General features: G+C 43.0%; 1 protein-coding gene across 1 annotated transcript in view; it reads right to left on the reverse strand.

The window, feature by feature from the left end:
• The window catches only part of LOC119647460 (cleavage and polyadenylation specificity factor subunit 5), a 153,091-nt gene that overhangs the window by 128,265 nt on the left and 4,479 nt on the right, over positions 1-20,347 (reverse strand). The window contains exons 2-3 of the mRNA XM_038048392.1: positions 12,841-13,105; positions 12,574-12,739 (exon numbers count right to left, since the gene is read on the reverse strand). Of these exons, the coding sequence (XP_037904320.1) occupies positions 12,574-12,739; positions 12,841-13,105 (431 nt within the window). The remainder of the gene's footprint in view (positions 1-12,573; positions 12,740-12,840; positions 13,106-20,347) is intronic.

Below are 20,347 nucleotides of genomic sequence, written 5' to 3' on the forward strand. Positions count from 1 at the left end.
TACATCGGAAAGGTCGCACCCACAGCAATGCTGACGCATTATCTCGACGGCCTTGTCCACAGGATTGCAAACATTGTTGGAAGACGGAACACAAGGCGACCGAAATCGAACTCAACGCGTTAGCGGTGGACCCAGAAATCGGATGGTCTGCGGAAGAAATACGCAAGGCTCAATTGGACGACGAGGACATCGGTTTAATCATTACAGCGAAGGAAAAGAGCCAGCGTCCTGCCTGGGCGGATCAGTGTCAATTCGATTTGTCAGTTAGTGTTTGTTTTGTGTTTAGCGTGTTTACGACAATATCCTATCGAGTAGACGTATCCACGTGTTCTTATTTTCGCATAATTTCACCTCCGTTTTCATTCATTTTTGTTGCTAAATTATTACAAAAATGCCCAAAAAAATTGGAAGATCTGATAGACAATCAACTGGTTCGAGATTATATCGACGCAAAAAAATTTTACCTCCCCACAAACGGAAAAGCGAAGACATTACGACAAGAAGCGCGTCAGCTGAAAAAATTAAAATGACCGTTGAAGATCAAATTAGGGAGGATCTTGAACGACATTATAGGGTAATTGATTTTTTATTGGTCTTTGCAACAATTGCTACGCTAGTGAAGTGTGTGAAGTGTGATGGAAAAGTAAATTTTCATTCGACTAAGAAAGAAGGTCTTGGATTTCACATCAAAGTGTCGTGCGAAAGTTGTAAACAAATTACAAACGTTCCGTCTAGTGCTCGAATAAACTCTGGTATTTACGAAGTGAATTATCGGTTTGTCTTCGTGATGAGGATATTAGGCCTTGGATTAGTTGGCTGTGATAAGTTCTGCGGCTTGATGGATTTGTCTAGTTCATTTTTATCAAGACCGACTTACAATAATTACGTGACGAAAATGTGCTTGACTATAAGAGAAGTAGCGAATCGGTTTTTTTCATCTGCTACAAAAGAAGAAAGAGCAGGAACAGCCGAAGAAAAAAAACTGAAGATGCCGGCGAACTCAGTGTATCAGGCGACGGAACATGGAAAAAAAGGCTACTCATCTTTATTCGGCGTCACCTCGCTAATCGGTTACTTTACTGGTAAAGTGCTTGACATTCTCGTCAAAAGTTCATACTGCCACGAATGTAAAATTTGGGAACACAAATTGAACTCTGCCGAATACGAAGAATGGCATGAAGCTCATGTAGATACTGGAAACTGTCAGGCAAATCATATTGGTGCATCTGGAAATATGTAGGTCGAAGCGATAAAAACAATGTTTCAACGCTCGGTAAATAATGGTGTACGATATCGCAACTATATCGGCGACGGTGACTCCAAAGCTTACTCCGGGTTAGTGAATTCTAAACCTTATGGTGATGATTTTTCAATAGTAAAAAAAGAATGTGTAGGGCATGTTCAAAAAGGAATGGGCACTCGTCTACGTGAAATAGTCAAAAAGACCGTTGTAGATACCGAAACTAAGGCTGGAAAGAAAATCAAAAGAAAGAGTCTGTCTGGTAAAGGGAAGCTTACGGCCAAAATTATCGATAAATTGACGGTATACTACGGATTGGCTATCAGACGTCACTCTGATTCCGTAGAAAATATGAAGAACGCTATCTGGGCAACGTTCTTTCACTACAGTTCGACGGACGAGAATCCACAGCACGAAAAATGCCCGAGCGGCGCGGACTCCTGGTGCGAATGGCAAAAAGCTGCAGCTGCTAATGCATTGGATTCGTTCAAACACACGTATTGTGCTCTTCCCAAGGATGTTTTGGATGCAATCAAGCCTATCTACGAAGATCTGAGCAAAGATGCCCTCCTGGAACGATGTGTCGGAGGCTTCACGCAGAACAACAATGAGAGTTTGAACCAACTTATTTGGAAAATCTCACCGAAGCACTTGAGTGGAACCTCTGTCGTCGTTGAAATTGCAGCTTATGTGGCAGCCAGTGTCTTCAATGAAGGTTCGTTTGCTTTACTCACCTTCATGCAAGACATGGAAATCAGTTGTGGATCAAGCGCTCATGACTGGGCGCGATCCACTGACTCCATACGCATAAGCCGAGCAGAGCAGGAAGCTGAACGACAAACCAAAAAAGGCAGGATTCTTCGTAGGCAGGAGCAAAAAGATGCATTAGACATCATCGATGATAGCAACATCCTCTATGGACCTGGCATTGATGACTCAGTGTGAGGTATGTCGATAAAATTCGCTTATAAACGTTTTAACTAGATTATTTTGTGCTTAAAACTTTAAAGCGTTTTTCCCACAACTCAAGTTTTCAAAGTCGGTGCCCCTGATAACTCCAAAACTACTGCACCGATCCTTTTGAAATTTTAAACACTATTTCTGTACATCATTTACGAGGTAACGCTGTCGAGTTTTTTTTTTATTCATAATTTTGATTTTGCAATAACAAATTAGCCGATTTTTTTCCACAAAATTGTGTTTTTCACTTTAAAGTGTTCGAAAAAATGAAAAAAATTTGGGAAAAAAAAAAACTCGACAGCGTTACCTGGGGAAAACTATTATCTAACGAATGAACTTTGATTTTTTGATTTCAGATGATCCAGCACCAAGTTATGAGGGGGCACCGCAATTCAACTTTTTTTCGAGACACGTCCGAACAATTGCTGCCATTGCCGTATTTTTTAATATTTCTTTGTAAAAATTTGATGAAACATACTTCGAATGTCATACTTTAATGTACCATTGGTTGAGTAAATAAATTTTAACTGTGTCGTTAGAAAAAAAATCACAAAAACATGGCTTTTTTTGTACGATTTGACCTTCCAGGACGTCGGTTAGCTGTAACGGACGTGACGTCTTTGGCTTTTTTCCACACGTGTTAGCCAGTGGCGGCGTGTTATACCGAGAAGCAGCAACGGTATAAGTTGCTCCGGAATTTTCCTTCAAATTTGTGTTCCAAATCCGTCATAAAGAAGTTAGTGGAAGTTTTTTTGACAAGCTCTATCACCGGTAGTAGAGCCAACATAAAATTTTCCATAACATGGATAAAGTGTAGTGTTCTCGGGAATCGATGGCGCCCATCGGAATATGAGGGCCCAGAACTGTAAATAAATCTTCTACTTAGCATATTTTTCCCATTTTCATACATTGCCATACGAAATATTTCCTAGAATAACAATTTGGAAGGAACACTGGGTGGCGATATTCTCAGAGATTGCCCTCCAGATTTTGACTATGCGGTTTTCGTGGTGAAATTCCCAGTACTCTGCGGTCTGGTTAGGGAGAATTTCATCCCCCACCCAGTCAAAGGGCCAAATTTTGAATTTCGAATGTTTGCCCAAGTGTTCTACAAGGCCATAAATCTTTGCTTGGTCCCTGGAACTTTTTCATGCCGCCAGTTGGGAATATGTTGGAATACATACAGGGCGCGACCCTTCAATATCAATGAGGGCCCTTGCGAGGGAGTTTAATGTTTCTCACCGTCTTATCCGTCAACTTGTCCAAGAAGATCTCTGGTGTAAATCCTACGTTTTGCGCAGACGACAGTTTATGTCGAAGCAAACACGGGAATAGCGAGTTGTTCGATCAAAACACCCTGAAGCGCTTGTGATGTTTTGGTTTTTTTTTTTATGAAAAAAATGTTGACCAAGACCAAACTTGTGGCGCAGCAGGGTTGGCAACATTCGAAATAAATTCAATTGACAGATGCCACCACCGGTGTTCTCCGTGGCGTAGTAGACCTTGATAATTAATTTAGATTGTGAAATAGTTGTTAAGCATCGACCGGACTGGTCGACTTCATTTGTATTTTATCTAAAACTAAATATAAGTTGTAAAATAAATAAAATGTTTTAATTAAAAACCTGACAAAAGCCTGGCAATTAATGGAAGAACTTTTATTAACCGTGAAGCTACAGCGATAAAGGTACTGCCCGCCATATTTGGAAATCAAGGCGTATCAGGAAATACTCTCACTCGAGATGATGGAAGATCTCCATATAAACAACACCAGTGAGATTCAATTGATGCGAGCCGAAACCAGCATACATCAAGTGGCGACGTACGAAATACTTATCATAATCGGGGGTTGCATTACATTCGCTATCATTAGTAGACTCTGTTCCAAATGTAAAACCAAGCCAAACGCTACAAAAATTTAAATGAAGCAATCACCCGAATTACCACCACTACCACCACCACCCGTATCCCTTTATACTCCTGGCTCTCTCCAGTACCAATCCAAACCTTTCTCTCATCTCACCGGTCGTTCCACCCAGGAACCGGTCCCCATGCCCCGATGCTCGTCTTGAACTCTGTTAAAACCCAAGAGTTCATGTTACAGCAATATGCAATAATCTGCAATCTGTGGCGAACATTAAGGTAATTGCACATTATTAAATGCATTATTTGAGCAAATTAGTTTAGAAAGAGGCGAATGAAATTCCGCTCCCGTCTTGAAGCGTGTCAAACCAGACACACGCTAGGGAAAGCTTTTCACGAGCATTTAAATAGATTTAGCTTACTAGTTTCAAGTAATGGGAAAATCAATAAGAATTACACCAATTCAAGGCAGAGGTCTCTACATTTTGCAAGAGTTAGGAGAGGGAGGGGACCTTATCAAGGTTGGAGGATGATATTCTGCTAAGGAACCAAAACTTCTATGTTTCTATACTTACACGGTAATAGTGAGTGCCTGGTATTATATAATTTTCCGCAAGAGGAATGAATCGGTGCCTACTTTCAAGAATTCTTACACTAGAATATCTGGAAGTGATAAGAGTTAGCCCCAGATATGTTGATGTAATGTGAATATGAAGAATACCACGATTCGTAATCAATAGCAGCCTGTACGGCATAACATACTAGCTACAATAGGATGAGCTAGTAACCAGGCGGCAGCAGAAAAGTGCTTGTCGACGGCGAGGCCCCGGTACCGATAGGAGTGGGACCACGCAAGAGAGTAACAGCTGTTGTTTTCGCTTGGATGTCTCTTCACGAGAATACCAAATAATAGGTGAATAGTGGCGGGTCAAGCCAGCTTGCAATGTAGAATGCAAGTTTTCGCCCACAACAAAAAAAAATTATTCTTCACCGGGTCGCTGGGATTTGAACGGATATAGTGCCTCCATATCTTGGCCAAAAAACACTCGAAGTGTCTTTCCACGTACCTGCTCTATAGTCCTTCAACCGATCGATCGTTTCCCATGTTCAAGGGTGGCCATACACCACGTCGGCTAGCTGTAACGGACGCGACGATTTAGGTTTTTTCCACACTGACATGTGTTAGTCAGTCGTGGCGCGTTGTACCGCTAAGCAGCAACGGTATATGCTGCTCGGGGATTTTCCTGTAAATTTTGTTTCAAGACCTGTCAAAAGTAATGAATGGAAGTTTTTGAGAAGCTCTATCGTTGGTGGTAGAGCCATCATAAAATTATCCATAAGATCGTTAATAGTGTAGTGTTTCTCGCAGATCGATGGCGCCCATGGGAATATGAGGGCCCAGAACTATAATAAATCTTCCACTTATCATATTTTTGCCATTTTCATACATTGCCATACGAAATATTTCCTAGAATAACAATTTGGAAGGAACCTTGGGTGGCAATATTCTTAGAAAGTGTCCCTGGAGACCTTGACTTTGTGGGTTTCGCGATGAAATTCTCGGTATTCTGCGGCCTGGTTAGGGAGAATTTCATTGGTGACCCAGTCAAAGGGCCAATTTTTGAATTTTCAATGTTTGCTTAAGTGTTCTATAAAGAGACATCCTCAAAGTGAATAACTGGCCTGAGGATGTCGAGGAAGGGTGGGAACCTCAGAGGCCGCGCCTCATACAAGATCTGAGGCGGAAGAGACGATAATTGGAGACGGTGATCCGTTGTGGATCTTCCCCTCCTTGATAGCGGCACTCGGGTCCGGAGACTTGCAGCTCCACGCGCGCGGTCGAGCCGGTTTTTTTTCTTTCCTATTTTCCGATTTAGTTCGCGTTCTGGTTATCATTCGATAGGCCGTCGCGAAATCCTAATTAACGTCTATTTTAGAATCCGGTGCGGACCCACGCATCGGAATAGACACGTTGTTTTGAGTAATGAAGCGTGAGGGATCAAAGCGCTCAAAGGAAATCCTAAATTATAGATGAAAAGTAATATACACCGGAATGTGCATTGTAGAGATAAGACATCGCGAGTTCTTAATGTAGAATTGCCATCGGATGCAAACATACACACGAACTGGCACAATATCGGACGTTGTTATATTTAGAATTAAGTCAGTTTTTTGTAAACCTTGATTAAATACAGATCAGGCTCAGCCCTGAAAATATTTTTTAACCACAATCCCTGTTTTTACTTATTAACTGGCGCCCGAGCAGGGACCACTTGATAAGCCCGCGAAAAATTACAAATTGCAAATTACAAGAATTGACAAAATAATAAAAATTATCAAGTCTAAAAGGTGTTAACATCGTACTGAGACTGGCCGATGGTCTTGGTAATTTCGTCCGTAATTTCCGAGAAGTTGGTTAGTTTACAGATAAAGTTGCGCGTTCGTACTTAGATAAACACGATCGGAAAAAACAGAAATCCAGAATTAACCGAATTCTGAAGCACGCATGTCTTTATAGTTTGGCTGCTAAGTAACTTCCATGTAACAGAACGAGATAAAAAGGACAAAGCCAAAGGATTATAAAGTGGTTCCGACAATACCCATAATAACAGCGACCTGCCCGAGGACTCAACAGGAATTATCTCCACCAAAGGACTCCATATGAGGAATCAATGAATTGTATTTATATAAGTTAATGTTTAACCGCGAATTATGTCGAACCCCAACAACTTAATTCTTACGGCGCAGTTAAATATGGATAGTTTAGCCAAGGCGTTATCCAACTTAGACCCTCCGGGTGCGAGTGGAAATGCAACTAATTACGCGAGTGGTCGCAGAAACTCTCCAAGACTCAAGGGAGGCAAAGATTCAGTTCTATCATGAACTTAGCATCTGATATCAATAATGATGTCAATGTACCGATTAACATCGGTGATAATGGGAATTTGTCAACAATTTTGAAATTTTAAGTGCTCATCATATAATAGCCTCAGCCTGTAATATCAATACTTGCCAATGTAATATGAATTCATCAATCATTCGTTTCTTTCCTAGTTCAAGTTGTAGCAAATTCTTCAATTTACATTTCAAATTGCATTCATTCAATTATGTGAAAAATTTTTTCATGCGAAAAGTTGATAACTTCCTTTCGTAATTTGTGTTTAGCGGGACCGGCTGATCGAGAGACAGCTGATGAGCAGAGCGATCATATCATTTTTGGCTGTTGAAGAGTGAGGTCCGATTTGGGCCTTGCGAGGAGCATGATTTTGAGAGTTGTACGCTTTATTGTGCCGACAAGATGGACAGGGGGATTTCGACCGCGAAAAAACACGTGCATTTTGTAGAATGACACGTGAAGGATTGAAGCTTTCAAAGGATCCCCACATTCCCGAGCCTAGCTAGCACGTGTCGACAGAGCTTCAATATTTGCGGGCAGACCTTCATGGTCAACTTAGCCAATTTATTTTAAGTTTTCGGATAGCTCTCCCCTCTAGGTCGTGTTCGGCCACTCAGAATGGTTGTGTGATAATCATAATTGTAGCCGCTCATTACAAGATATATATAGGTTAAATATCCGCTTGGGTCGCTTATCTCCCATTTACAGTTAATTCCGAAACATTGTAAACATTATTGAGTGCACCTGCATAACGGATGCACAAACTAATAGAATCATAAACATTATTGAGTGCACCTGCATAACGGATGCACAAACCAATAGAATCATAAACATTATTAAGTGCACCTGCATAACGGATGCACAAATGAGCGAGCATCGTAGGTATTAAGGTAGCAGTAAGATAATAAAAGGAGGAGTCTAGTTGGAACTGTGAGAGGATGAAGATCAATAAAATATATTAAATTAATAACTTCAAGTGTTATTAATTTTAGTTATATAAGTGTTAAGTAAGCGGTGTAGACTGAAAGCAGTGCCAGATATTAGAGCCGAGATCAATCAAACGATACCGAAGCCGATATCCAATACAACGCTCAGACGTCGGTTTGTATGGACGGGTCGTTGCCAAAAAAAACCATTATTACGACGGGTAAACATTCGCAAACGACTCAAATGCGCAAGAGAAAATAATAACTGGTCCATTAGAGAATGGGAATGGAGCAACGAGCTCAAATTCGAAATTTTTGGTAGCAAATGACAAACGTCAAGTGAATGTACAGTATCCCATTGTTCGCTTGCATAGTACAAATGGGGAAATTAAAATAAAATTTGGAATTGTGCAAATGTAAATAAATTCTTAGGGTTAGGGGAAAAACAGTAGTTTTTTTATGAAACAAATAAAACTACGGGCAAATTGAGGAAGGCTAATGAATGTTAGGACGGGAGAAAACGAAGGAATATTGCATATTATTAAATGCATTCCCCCGTCAGAATGTCCCTGGACAAGGCAAATGTCATCAATGTCGTAAGGCTTCCAAATCACATTACCGCATTACTTTAGTTTGAATTTGGCAGGCATTCGAGTAAGACGTGTTTCGTGATTTTCGCTAAACTGGAAAAAGAACAGAACAAGAATCGTTCAATAATTCGCTTTTGGTTTTTAGATGGGAAAAATGCGAGGAAATAAAAGCAAAGTTGAATGCTGTTTATGGGGACACTTCGCCATCTATGACCACAGTTCGATATTGGTTGAACGTATTTAAACATCCGTTTTTAATGAGGAGCAACCAGGACGACCAGAAGATGTGGCCACCACCGGTGCTCTCCGTGCCGTAATAGGTCTTACCAACTGATTTGTATTGTAAAAATAATTGAATAGAGATAATTTAGTATTTTGTTAATCTTGAATTTCTCTTGCCATTATTCCGCTTACCTTTTGGAATTAATAAAGTATCCTTGGATTTGAGGGCTGGACGAAAAAGCTACCAGATGTACGCTCCCATGTAAATTCGCGCCTACCACAAAAAACTAGGTCCGCGGGGGGTCCTGGTGACGAGCACTCAAAACGCAGCGCCACGTCGCCTAACAATTTACGACCCTCTCAGCAGGCACAGTTATCTTGATGATATTGGTGCGGAGGTTTCAGTTCTTCGCGTACCCTGGCATCACCGACTATTCCCACGAACTTGCGGCGGCAAATTCCTCACGCATTAACACCTACGATTATAGGCAGGTGGGCGTGAGTCTTAGCTTGCGTAGGACGTTCCCGTGACGATTCATTCTGGTGGATGTCAGCTTCCCACATTTAGGCGCAGACTTCTTGTGTCACTATGGGTTTCTAATGAACTCGTGGCGCAGCAGGATTGGCAACAGTCGAAATTTATTTCGAACGGAAACAATAGGACGACGCGAGTGTGGTTGTTGCTAAGTAAATCAATTGAATGGCAGATAACAGGCATTACAGGGTATTCATGTGCGCCGAGAACGATTTACATAAAAGACTTGCAGAACACGTCCCTTATAGATTCCACAACCAATCTTAACTCGTCAGGCTGAATCTCATCACACCCCAACAACAATCTTTCTGTACTTTTGGAGGACATTATTGACTCTCGTGTTCGGGCACTCCTCCAAAAGTTCAGCTAGATGACTACCGAATGTAGTCTCTCGAAACCAGTAAAACACAATGTGGAGCACCACATTAACACCACTGTTTCCTCGATGTTCTCAAAGGTGCGTCTTCTACCACCCCAGAAGTTGGCTATTGCACGGAAAGAGTTTGAACTCTATCTGCAGACCTTCAAACAGCTGCTGGTCTTCCCCACTTCATATTGTCCCTAAGCCAAACGGCGAATGGCGCCCCTGTGGGGATTACAGAACATACTTCGGGTTGTGCAATGCGGAGCAAATCTTTCAAAGGTTCGTCCACTCAGTCCTACGAAAGCTCGACTTCTGTTTTGTGTATTTGGATGATCGCTTCTTCCACTGAGCATTTAGCCGATCTAGAGTGCATTTTTCAACGTCTCCTTAATTCCGGTTTGGTCCTAAACGTCGATAAATACAAGTTTCTCCAGACATAAGTGAGATTACTCAGCCACTTCATTTCCAATGACGGAATACAGCCCGACCTAGACAAGCTGCAAGCGATTACAAGCGGAGTTGCGGAGGTTCTTGGGCTTGCTAAATTTCTATCGTCGTTTCCTGCCCAAGGCCACCAAACACCAGTCCGTTTTGAACGCGTACTTGTCTGGCCCCAAAACAAAAGACACACGAGAGATTGTGTGATCTAAAGAGGCTGTACACGCGTTTGACAACTCCCGACAACAACTGGCTGATGCAACACTCTTGGCATTTCCTCAACAAGATGCATCCCTAGCCGTTTTTGTTGATGCCTCTGACATCGCAGTAGGTGCTGCTCTACACCAAAAGGTGAATCAAGTCTGGCTTCTTCTCTAAACAGTTGAACCCCGCTCAACGGAACTACAGCACCTACCATCCCCGCCTCACTCGACTTCTCGGCTATTGTCAAGGCGCAAGAGGACGACGCAGTGCTTTAGAGCCTCAAATCCAAATTTCGGGAGTTGCCCATCTTCGGCTCGAAGCTCTCTCTGCTGCGAAGACTTGGGAAAGGGGCCTCAGCCATACATTCCGGCCACTTTTCGCAAGGAAGTGTTCCATGCAGTTCACGACTTAGTGTATCCAGGCATCAGGGCGACAAAGCGGCTAGTCACCGAAAAAAACTTCTTGCCCTCCATGAAAAAGGATGTCAACTCCTGGGCCAGAGTGCATCGCATGCCAGAAGTATAAAGTCACCAGACATGTAAGAAAAGAAGTGGGCTCATTTCCCCGCGATTACCAAGCGGTTCCACACCTTACACCTCGACATCGTAGGCCCTTTGCGAGTGTCGCACGGTTTCAAGTATTGCCTTACAATCATCGACAGGTTTACGCGGTGGCCTGAGGCAATACCTCTGAAATGCATTACGGTGCAGTCTTGTGCCGAAGCCCTCTGTCGAGAGTAGATCCCTCGCTTTGGCGTCCCTGCAGTGATCATCACTGACCAGGGAATGCAATTTGAATCCACCCTTTTCTCGGAGTTAGGCAAAGTCCTGGGGTTCAAACGCTAGCGGACTACGGGATACCACCTGCAATTCATGGGATGCTAGAATGTTGGCACCGGACGCGGAAAGCCGCCATTATCGTCCACGACGATACGTCCTGGGCTCAAGTCTTATCTCTCGTCCTACAAACAACTTGCGGAGAGGAATTTGCTGCCAGCCCCGCGGAGCTGGTATACGGGGAGAACCTAAGGCCCCCCAAGGATCGAGTTTCACAGACTCTGGATTGCTGCGTCTGCTGAGACGACCTCCACCGCCTTAAACACACACCTCCCACCCATCACACATCCGCACCTGCCTGTGCTTCGAAAGAGCTGGACACGTGAACGCACGTCCTGGTCAGGACGGATGCTGTCCGGAAGCCGCTGCAGCCTACATACGAAGACCCGTACCGTGTTCTCGAGCGGGGAGAACATTTCTTCCAGCTCGAGGAGTGATGTGGCGCAGCAGGGCTAGCAACATGCCAAATGCCACCACTGGTGCTCTCCGTGGCGTAGTACGCCTTGCCAACTGATTTGTATTGTAAAAATAATTGAATAGAGATAGGGAGTTGTGAACCATCGACCAGGCAGGCCGTTTTAATTTAGTATTTTGTTAACCTTGAATTTCTCTTGCCATTTTATTCCGCTTGCCTCTTGGAATTAATAAAGTATCCGCGAGAGAAAACGTAAGGCACAGCCGTCGCCGCTAACAACACACCCTAGGAGTAAGTCAGCAGCTCCATTAAGGATATAACATCCAGATACCGTCATTCTCACTCGTAAAAATAAAATATTGTGTAAATTTTCGCGTTTTCGACACTTTACTGCGCCTACCATGAAGTATAAGCGGCTGTAGGTTTTAAAAACGTATACAGTATGTAAAAGATTCTTTTTTTGTAGCCAGAAGCCACCATTAGACCAAAGAAAAAAAGGAAAATGCACGAGTAAATATCTAATCATTAATCGATAAATCTTAAAATGCTGTGGAAACCATATAATATACCTTCCACTTCAAAGTAATTGAAGAAACTAAGATTTTTCAATGTTGCTAGATGTGAATGCGGAATTTCAGATTTGTTGAAGTTTTAGATAATTCCTGTAAATTATGATTTGGCAAATAACTGCACTGTGTTCATAGTCCTATCTGATTTGCGAAAAATCAATTTCTTTATCTTTTCATATCCATCGAAACCACTTGATAGCGTTTCTAATAGTTTCACCGTCTTAGAAACTAAAATATTACTTCTAAATTATTAACTTTGACCTGAACGTATCGGAAAGTACCGAAGCAAATTTAGCATAGATTTCGCGATATTCGACTGAAAATTCATTCATTTTATAATAATTTGTCTCCTTCCTTAACTGATGATGAACAATTATTTATGCCCATGAATTCCATGAATTACTCCAATTATGATTCTTAAATTAATCTACTGCGAAAACGGATATGTTTGATATAAATTTGAACCCGAATTTAAATAATAACTAAACTTTTACAATAATTTTTGATCACATTACCCTTTTCATGAAGCTGCACGAGGAATAGTCGTTTATGTTCCTTGGGTTTCGTAATATGCGGTGGAATATAAGGATACTGGGGCGGTTCGAAATTCGGTCGCCACCAGTTTCCAATTGTATCTTCAACAATCCAGTCTTGTTTAATGCCATCTTGTCTGCCTAAAGTCTGAAAAAAATAATACAATATAAGCAACGCTTGGAACTCGAAGACGGAATCTACATTAACTGAACAAGAAAAACAATCTTTTGTAATCACTGAAAACTTACTTCAGACAAGAGACGTTTCAATCCCTCAACTTCATCTTCGCCGGCGTTCAATTCTCCGCCAGGCAATTTGAAGAATGTTGTACCGAGTTGTAGGAGAAGTACGTGCGGTAAACCGTGTTCATGTACGAGTAAAACACCTTCAACCGATCTACGCATTCCGATTCTATCGAATTCATCGCGCATCCGTTGAAACCGAGCAGGAACTGAAGGATCTTTTTCGAAAAGTGGTTCCTTTGTTCCGAATGTATAATTTGTGAGAGGATATCTGGAAATTTAATAAAATAAAAAATGTATTATTGATAAAAGTTACATTATTTTAATACAATTAAATACTGAAATAAGGGGCTTGACTGGTTAATCAACGTGGTCCGTCGAGCCGGCTATCAGAGAAAGTAATTGGATTCTTTAGTGAAAAGTACGATTTACAATCTCCACCGTTAAATTATTACCCAAATAATTTGGTGCAGACGAATTTGTAACTTCCACTGATATAAAGAATTACTGATTACTTTATCCCTTTGTTTTCCTTAGTGCAAGTGCAAGCGAAAATGACAGAAACCAGCAATAGGACTCTCCAACGGAACAATTTTGCGAGCATCGCCAAACTGAGTTGCAATTTTGGGAAGGACAGCCAGGATCGTCATTCACTAGGGTACTTCGAAGCAAGGGTGGAACGGCTTAAGCAATTGTGGACTTCATGCACGGAATTACACTCCGTGGTACTATCCAAAATAAAACTTACTTCGGACCAGCGGGAAGAATATACGAAGGAGTATGGACTGACGGAGGATATCTACATAGACCTTCTCACCTGCTTCCAGACAGGGATAAAAAGGGAAGGATGGGCAATCATCCGCTGGCCCAGGGCTGATACGGCTGGGGCGAATGGCTATTCTCAAGTTCAACGGAGACTATAGCCAATGGAGGGCTTTCAACGACCTTTTCAAGTCTATCGCGAATAACAACGAAGGAATCTCTCCTGTAGAGAAGATGTAATACCTAAAAACTCACCTACAGGGGAAGGATGCCAGGATAGTGCCACATCTGGAGGTCAGCAACGATAACTACCGAAAAGCGTGGAAACTCTTACGAAAACGCTTTGAAAACAAAAGGGGCGATCGCTTGGAATACTTGCGGAAATTCCATAGCATGCCAATAGCAAAGGAGAAGATGCAACTATCAAGCTGACCATGGACGCAACCTCTGAGTTTCTAGTTAATATGGAAGGAATCGGCCTGAACGTTGAATACTGAGATCTACTGATAACTTACACGATTGTTCAGAAACTAGATCAAGAGTCGAAACGTCTATGGGAGACATCGTAAGGGGCGTCACTCGATATTCCGAACCTATCAGTATTTATGGATTTTTTAACTGATCTCTTGCGAACTTTAGAAGCTCCTGGTTCTCCGAAGAAGAGCAAAAGGATCGAAACGTTCGTGGCCAACGACGCTACCGAATGCGACATGTGTCAAAAGGATCATCATATACACCAATGCAGCAAGTTCAAGTCCTCCAGCAACGAAGGAACACTGTTCGGAACAGGAGATTGTGTTATAACTGCCTTAAGAAGGGGCATAACGTAAATAAATGCCCATCCAATAGTCGATGTCGGCTGCGCTCTCGGAAACACAATACGCTGCTACATACCGACGCGGTAAAGGCATCAGAGGCCGTTTGTTCCCGATATACACGCCTTGATAGCCAAAAATGATACCGAGTCAACCATTCTGCTGGCTACAGCAAGAATTCAAGTACGGGACGCAATCGGACAATTTATTTTTCTCAGAGAATTGATTGATTCCGGGTCCCAATGAAGCTTTATCACGGAGGCAGCTGCGCAATTGCTTAACGTCAAACGGCTTAGCGCTAAAGTCATATTTGGTTTGGGTGCTAAATCGGCAATACAAACCAGAGGTCAAGTTTCCTGGTGGATCAAAGCAAGGAATGGTGATCTGAAGCTCAATCATACCGAGCATCAAAAATGTCTGCCCTGCTCTGGAGAATAAGGCCCAGCTACCCAACAGATTGAACTTGGAAGATCTGGCTGATCCTGCTTACGGCAACATCATCGTGCTACTAGGGGCAGATGTGTACCATTCGTTACTCCTACATGGATTTAAGAAAGGATCTCCACGCGCCATTAACACCAAAATTGGATGGTTACTGCTTGGGCCAACACATGCAATAGACACAGGTGCAGGCATAATATCCATGGTTAGCACCGAAGAAAGCACGGAGAAGCTGCTGTGGAAATTTTGGGAAATTGAGGAGCAACAGCCAAAAGCAAAGCGCAACTATTGCCACATCATGCAATCTGCAAGACAAAGAGCACAACAACAAAGCTTAGAGTGGTGTTCAACGCATCACAGACAACCTCCCACCGGCAAATCGCTCAACGATCTCTTGCTGGTTGGACCCACGTTACAGAAGAACATTATCCACGTTCTAATGGCGAAATGGCGTACGTTCAGGTATGTCATTGCCGCAGACATCGAGAAGATGCATCGACAAGTCGATATCCACAAAAAGGATCAAGATTTTCAACGCATTTTATGGAAAAATCATCCATCGGAAACACTGAATCATTTCAAACTGGCGACTGTCACTTATGGAACAGCCAGTGTCCCTATCTGGCGATTCGAACTCTGCAACAGCTAGTAGATGACGAACGCTTGAATTTTCCTAAAGCATGTCAAGTGTTGGAAAAAGACTTTGATGTTGACGATGTTCTGTCCGGTGGTGCCACCATCGAAGAAGTTAGTCAGCTGCAACAGGACTTTATACTTTTTACTCAGCAAAGGAGGTTTCCAACTGCGAAAATGGATCGCGAACGACGACTCGGCAATTGAGAAGATTCCAGAAAATGACCGGGAAGTCCAATTGCCTCAGATATCAATACTACGGAAGATATCAAAACACTATGCCATCGTAGCATCTGGTTAAGGACGCATTCACCTTCAAAGTAAATTTGAACCCAGAACTAGAAGGGAAAAAATGACGAAGCGGCAATTGCTGTCAGAAATTTTGAAACCGTTTGATCCCATCGGTTGGCTACAACCATGCGTCATCATAGGAAAAATGATAACAAAACGGGCTGGGATGAGCTTATTGACGATGAACGACAGTACGAGATGGATGGCATTTCGTTAGCAGTTGCCTACCTTACAAAGCGTGTCAATTCCTCCTTGGTTACGATATGAGGCTAATGATCGTCTTCAGATTCATGGATTCTGTGATGCTTCAGAGTCTGCGTACGCAGCAGTTATATACGACCGTATCCAGGGTTCCGATGGTACGATTACAACAAGGCTACCCACGTCTAAAGCCAAAGTGGTCCCTTTGAAGGTGCTATCGACTCCTCGATTAAAGTTGTGTGGAGTAGTTTTATTGGCCAAACTCATGAAACCTACATTGGAAGCACACAGATGTTCCTACATCAAACCATACTATTGGACAAGTTCCACCATAGTTCTCCAGTGGATACAAAAACAAACATTTAAATGGAAAACATTTGTCGCTAATTGAATCAGCCTAATACATTCGAATTCTGATGTCGCTCAATGGCAAGATCAATCCAGCTGATATCTCGTGGAACCTTTCCTCAGAGTTAAATAGGAAACAGCCTATGGTGGGAAGGAGCAACGTGGTTATCGGAAGATTGCAAGAAATTGCCAAAAACAAACGTGTACACCGACAAAGCCATGGTCAACAAGGAAATCCGTAATGACAAGTCGTGCTTGATGAATACGAACATTGATCGAGGACTCGATTTCACCCATTTGTAGATTCAGAGCATTTGCTCAGGGTCGGGGGAAGGATACAACCGAGTTCGGTTTGCGAGAACAAAATCTGATAATTATCTGATAATTAAATATAATCACCACCTAATGCTTCATGGAGGAGCGCAGTTGGTCCTTAGTACAATACGAGAGAAGTATTGGATCATAAACGGCTTGACTGCGATAAAATCTTTAATAAGGAACTGCTTGATATGTTTCCCAGACCGACCCAACAATTGATGCGGGAATTGCCTATCGAGCGGGTTCGCCCAGGGAAACTTTTTGCACGAAGCGGTGTTAACTATGCTGGCCCTATATCCATCAAATCGAGCAGTGGAAGGGGAACTAAAACACTGAAAGGATACATCGTCCTCTTCGTCTGTTTGGTTACGCAAGCAATACATCTCGAATTGGTAAGTGATTTGACAGCAAATACATGGATCGCGGCCATTAGACGCTTCGTGGCATGCAGAGGAATGGTTCATACCCGGCTCAATGACAATGGATGGAATTTCATTGGAACAAATAAAATATTGCTAAAGAATTTCAAAAGCATGGTCGATGAAGCGCAGCTAACATTGGCGGGAAGTAATATAAATTGGAAATTCATCCCACCAGGCAGCCCTCATTTCTGCGGTATCTGGGAAGCCGCGGTAAAATCTATGAAGTGGCACCTATCCAAAACAATCAGTAGCCACGTCCTAAACATAGAGGAAATATACACGGTGCTAACGCAAATTGAAGCCTGATGAATTCAAGACCTTTAACACCGGTTAGCAGCGATCCTAACGATTTCACAGCGTTAACTACAGGTCATTTCTTAACCGGACAATGTTTGTGTAAGTACCAGATGATAACACTGAAGGTCGTCTCACGCATAAGTTGCAGTTAGTGCAGAAATTAAACGAACAATTTTAGCAACGATGGAATCTGGAGTACTTGATACAACTGCAGCAAAGGGCAAAATGGTTTACGACAAACCAGGAGATACATGAAGGAGACTTGGTGCTCATCAGGATTGAAAATTGTCGATCAATGCATTGGCCACTGGGCAGAATCCCAGCGTTGCATTCTGGAAGCGATGACTTAGTTAGACTCGTAACCATCAAGACAGCTCACAATTTCATTAAACGTCCTATCACCAAAGTGTGCCCGAAGGACGAACAAGTCACCAATTGGACGCTACAACAGATTAAAGAACGTCATGTCAATCAGGAGCATTCGACTGTGAAGGAATCGCCAAGAGCGAGGAAACGAAGGACGCAGCCCAGAAGTAGTGTCTCTAAAATATCTAAAGTTTTATTCACGTTGGTAACCATGCTCGCGTATTTGGTCCTTGAGCACAAGTTGATGAACCACTTGGTGTAATTGGTCGCCTCCATATTTAACGAATTCAGCTGTAATTCGATCGGCTCCGGGCGACTTACGATTTTTAAGCTGATCAATTCCACGGACTGTTTCTCCTATACTTGGTGGTGGCGGGACCTTCTAACTCGCCAATATTCAGGTTGTTCAGTAGCTCATCAAAGTACTCAACTCATCGCTCTAATATGCCCATTCTGTCAGAAATCAGATTTCCCCCTTTGTCTCGGCAAGATGAGCATCGAGGTGTATAAGGTTTCATCCTGCTGACTTGTTGGAAAAACTTGCGCTCCTGATGCGGTTGCTCTCTGTACTTTTTTAGTTCACAGACTTGTTGGTTCTCCCAAGCTTCCTTTTTTCGTCTGTGAAGTCGCTTCTCCGCTCGACGGAGTTCATGATAAGTCTCTGCGCGTGCCCGCGTTCTTTGAGAATACAAAATTACTCGGTATGCAGCATTCTTCCGTTCCGTAGCTAGCTTACATTCATCGTCAAGCCAGACGTTCCGACTTTTCTTGCGGCTGGGGCCAAGTATCTTTGTGGCCGCATCAAGTGATTGTGAAGATCATTTGTTGATGCTCCATCTCGAGTATCTCTGTTGACTGCGGTTATTGCAACATCCACTTCGGCCTTATAGGTATTGCGGAGGGCTGTGTTGTGAATGGCTTCAGTATTCAGTCTCACCTGATAGTCAGAGAGAATTGTAGGTGGTGTCGTAATTCGAGCTCGGAGCACCATGCCAACGAGATAGTGGTCCGAGTCTATATTGACCTCCTTATATGTTCTGACATTCATCAAAGCTGAGAGGTGACGGCAATCAATCAACACGTGGTCAATTTGATTGAAAGTGGTCCCGTCTGGAGAGGCCCTTGTATGTTTGTGGACCACCTTCCGCGCAAACCAGGTACTTCCAACAACCATTTCATATGACACTGTTAATTGGATAATCCGCAGTCCGTTATCATTGGTATCCCTATGTAAGCTGTGGGACCTGACGCATCGCCTGAATACGGGCTCCGTCCCTACTTGACTGGTGAAATTTCTAAGTATGATTTTGATATTATACTTGGGACAGACTTCGAGGGTCCGCTCAATTGCCTAGTAGAAGGTATCCTTCTCCGACTCTGCAGTCTGCTCTGTAGGGGCGTGAACGTGCCTCGCAAACGCAGAGTACACAACCTTTCGCTTATATTTTCAAAGCCGATAACAGCAAGTTTCGCAATCATTTCGCATCACATCGCCATTTAGAAAGGCCACAAAAACCTGTTCTTGGTCTATCCCTGGACATCGGTAAAGCCTACGAGAGGATAGACCTATCTTTCATAGGAATCATGGCTGACATCCTATGGATTAGAAAATTAACCATGCAGGGCCATCACTTCCCGATTAACAACGACATTCCCACCAAGAATGTGTCCTCGGGTAATCCACAAATTTTTATGACCTCTCTGCACGATTTATTTTGATCGTTCTCGGGTCTATGTACTCAAGCTCACATATCAATGACATCTGAGCGTAAAAGTCAACCACTTTCCTGGAAAAAAAATCATCACCGCCTCTCTCACAATCAAGGAGTACATTGAATATATCTCGGACAAGGCCAAAAAGGCGACCAGGATCATAAATTTCGCCACGGTGGACTCCACCTTAGAGAAGCCCTCAAGCTATTTAGAGAGATTGTCAGACCAATTCTTGACTGTGCCTCCGCCGCAGTATTCGCTCCCATTGAGAAGAAAATTGAATCTCTCACTGCTCACTCTTAGCTTTCACCGACACATGTCATCTTTGCTCTAGCGGGCGAACCTCCTCCTTCCTCTCATACAGGAAAACCTTACTAGTGGCAAAAGAGAATGCCAAAATGTTCCCTTCCGTTTATGCCCTTATCAGCAAATTCTAGAAAATTCAGGGGCAGACGTAATCCCCATCGAGTTCAAGCACTTCTCGATATTAAACCCCTACGAAGGCGACGAATCCTCTTTCAAAGCGGATCTTGGTTCACGTTGTGAAATCGAAACCTAAAAATGGGAAGCTCATGATTTTAGGATCCTGACCTCGTCGACGGCTCAAACGCCGGAAGTGCTCAAAGGTGCAATAGCTCTGCTCTATGCCCTGGACATTCACAATCTCGGTTCTCCCGGTTGAGCTACTGGCCAGTGTCCAAGCAATCAAATTGTTAGGTACGGTTAAGTTAAAGAAAATCCTAAATATCACTGACCCTCTTCAAGCTTTTAAGGTCCTCATCCTGTGCGGAGTTGCCAAATCTCCCATCAGGCGCGTCCCTTCGTGCGGATAAGGGAATGCTCGGCGAATGTGTCATGGGCGTGCACATGCACGCATCCGGAGATGTGCGTGTATGGGCATGCTTA

This window comes from Hermetia illucens, chromosome 2 (assembly GCF_905115235.1).
Source record: "Hermetia illucens chromosome 2, iHerIll2.2.curated.20191125, whole genome shotgun sequence".
NCBI classification, from domain to species: domain Eukaryota; kingdom Metazoa; phylum Arthropoda; class Insecta; order Diptera; family Stratiomyidae; genus Hermetia; species Hermetia illucens.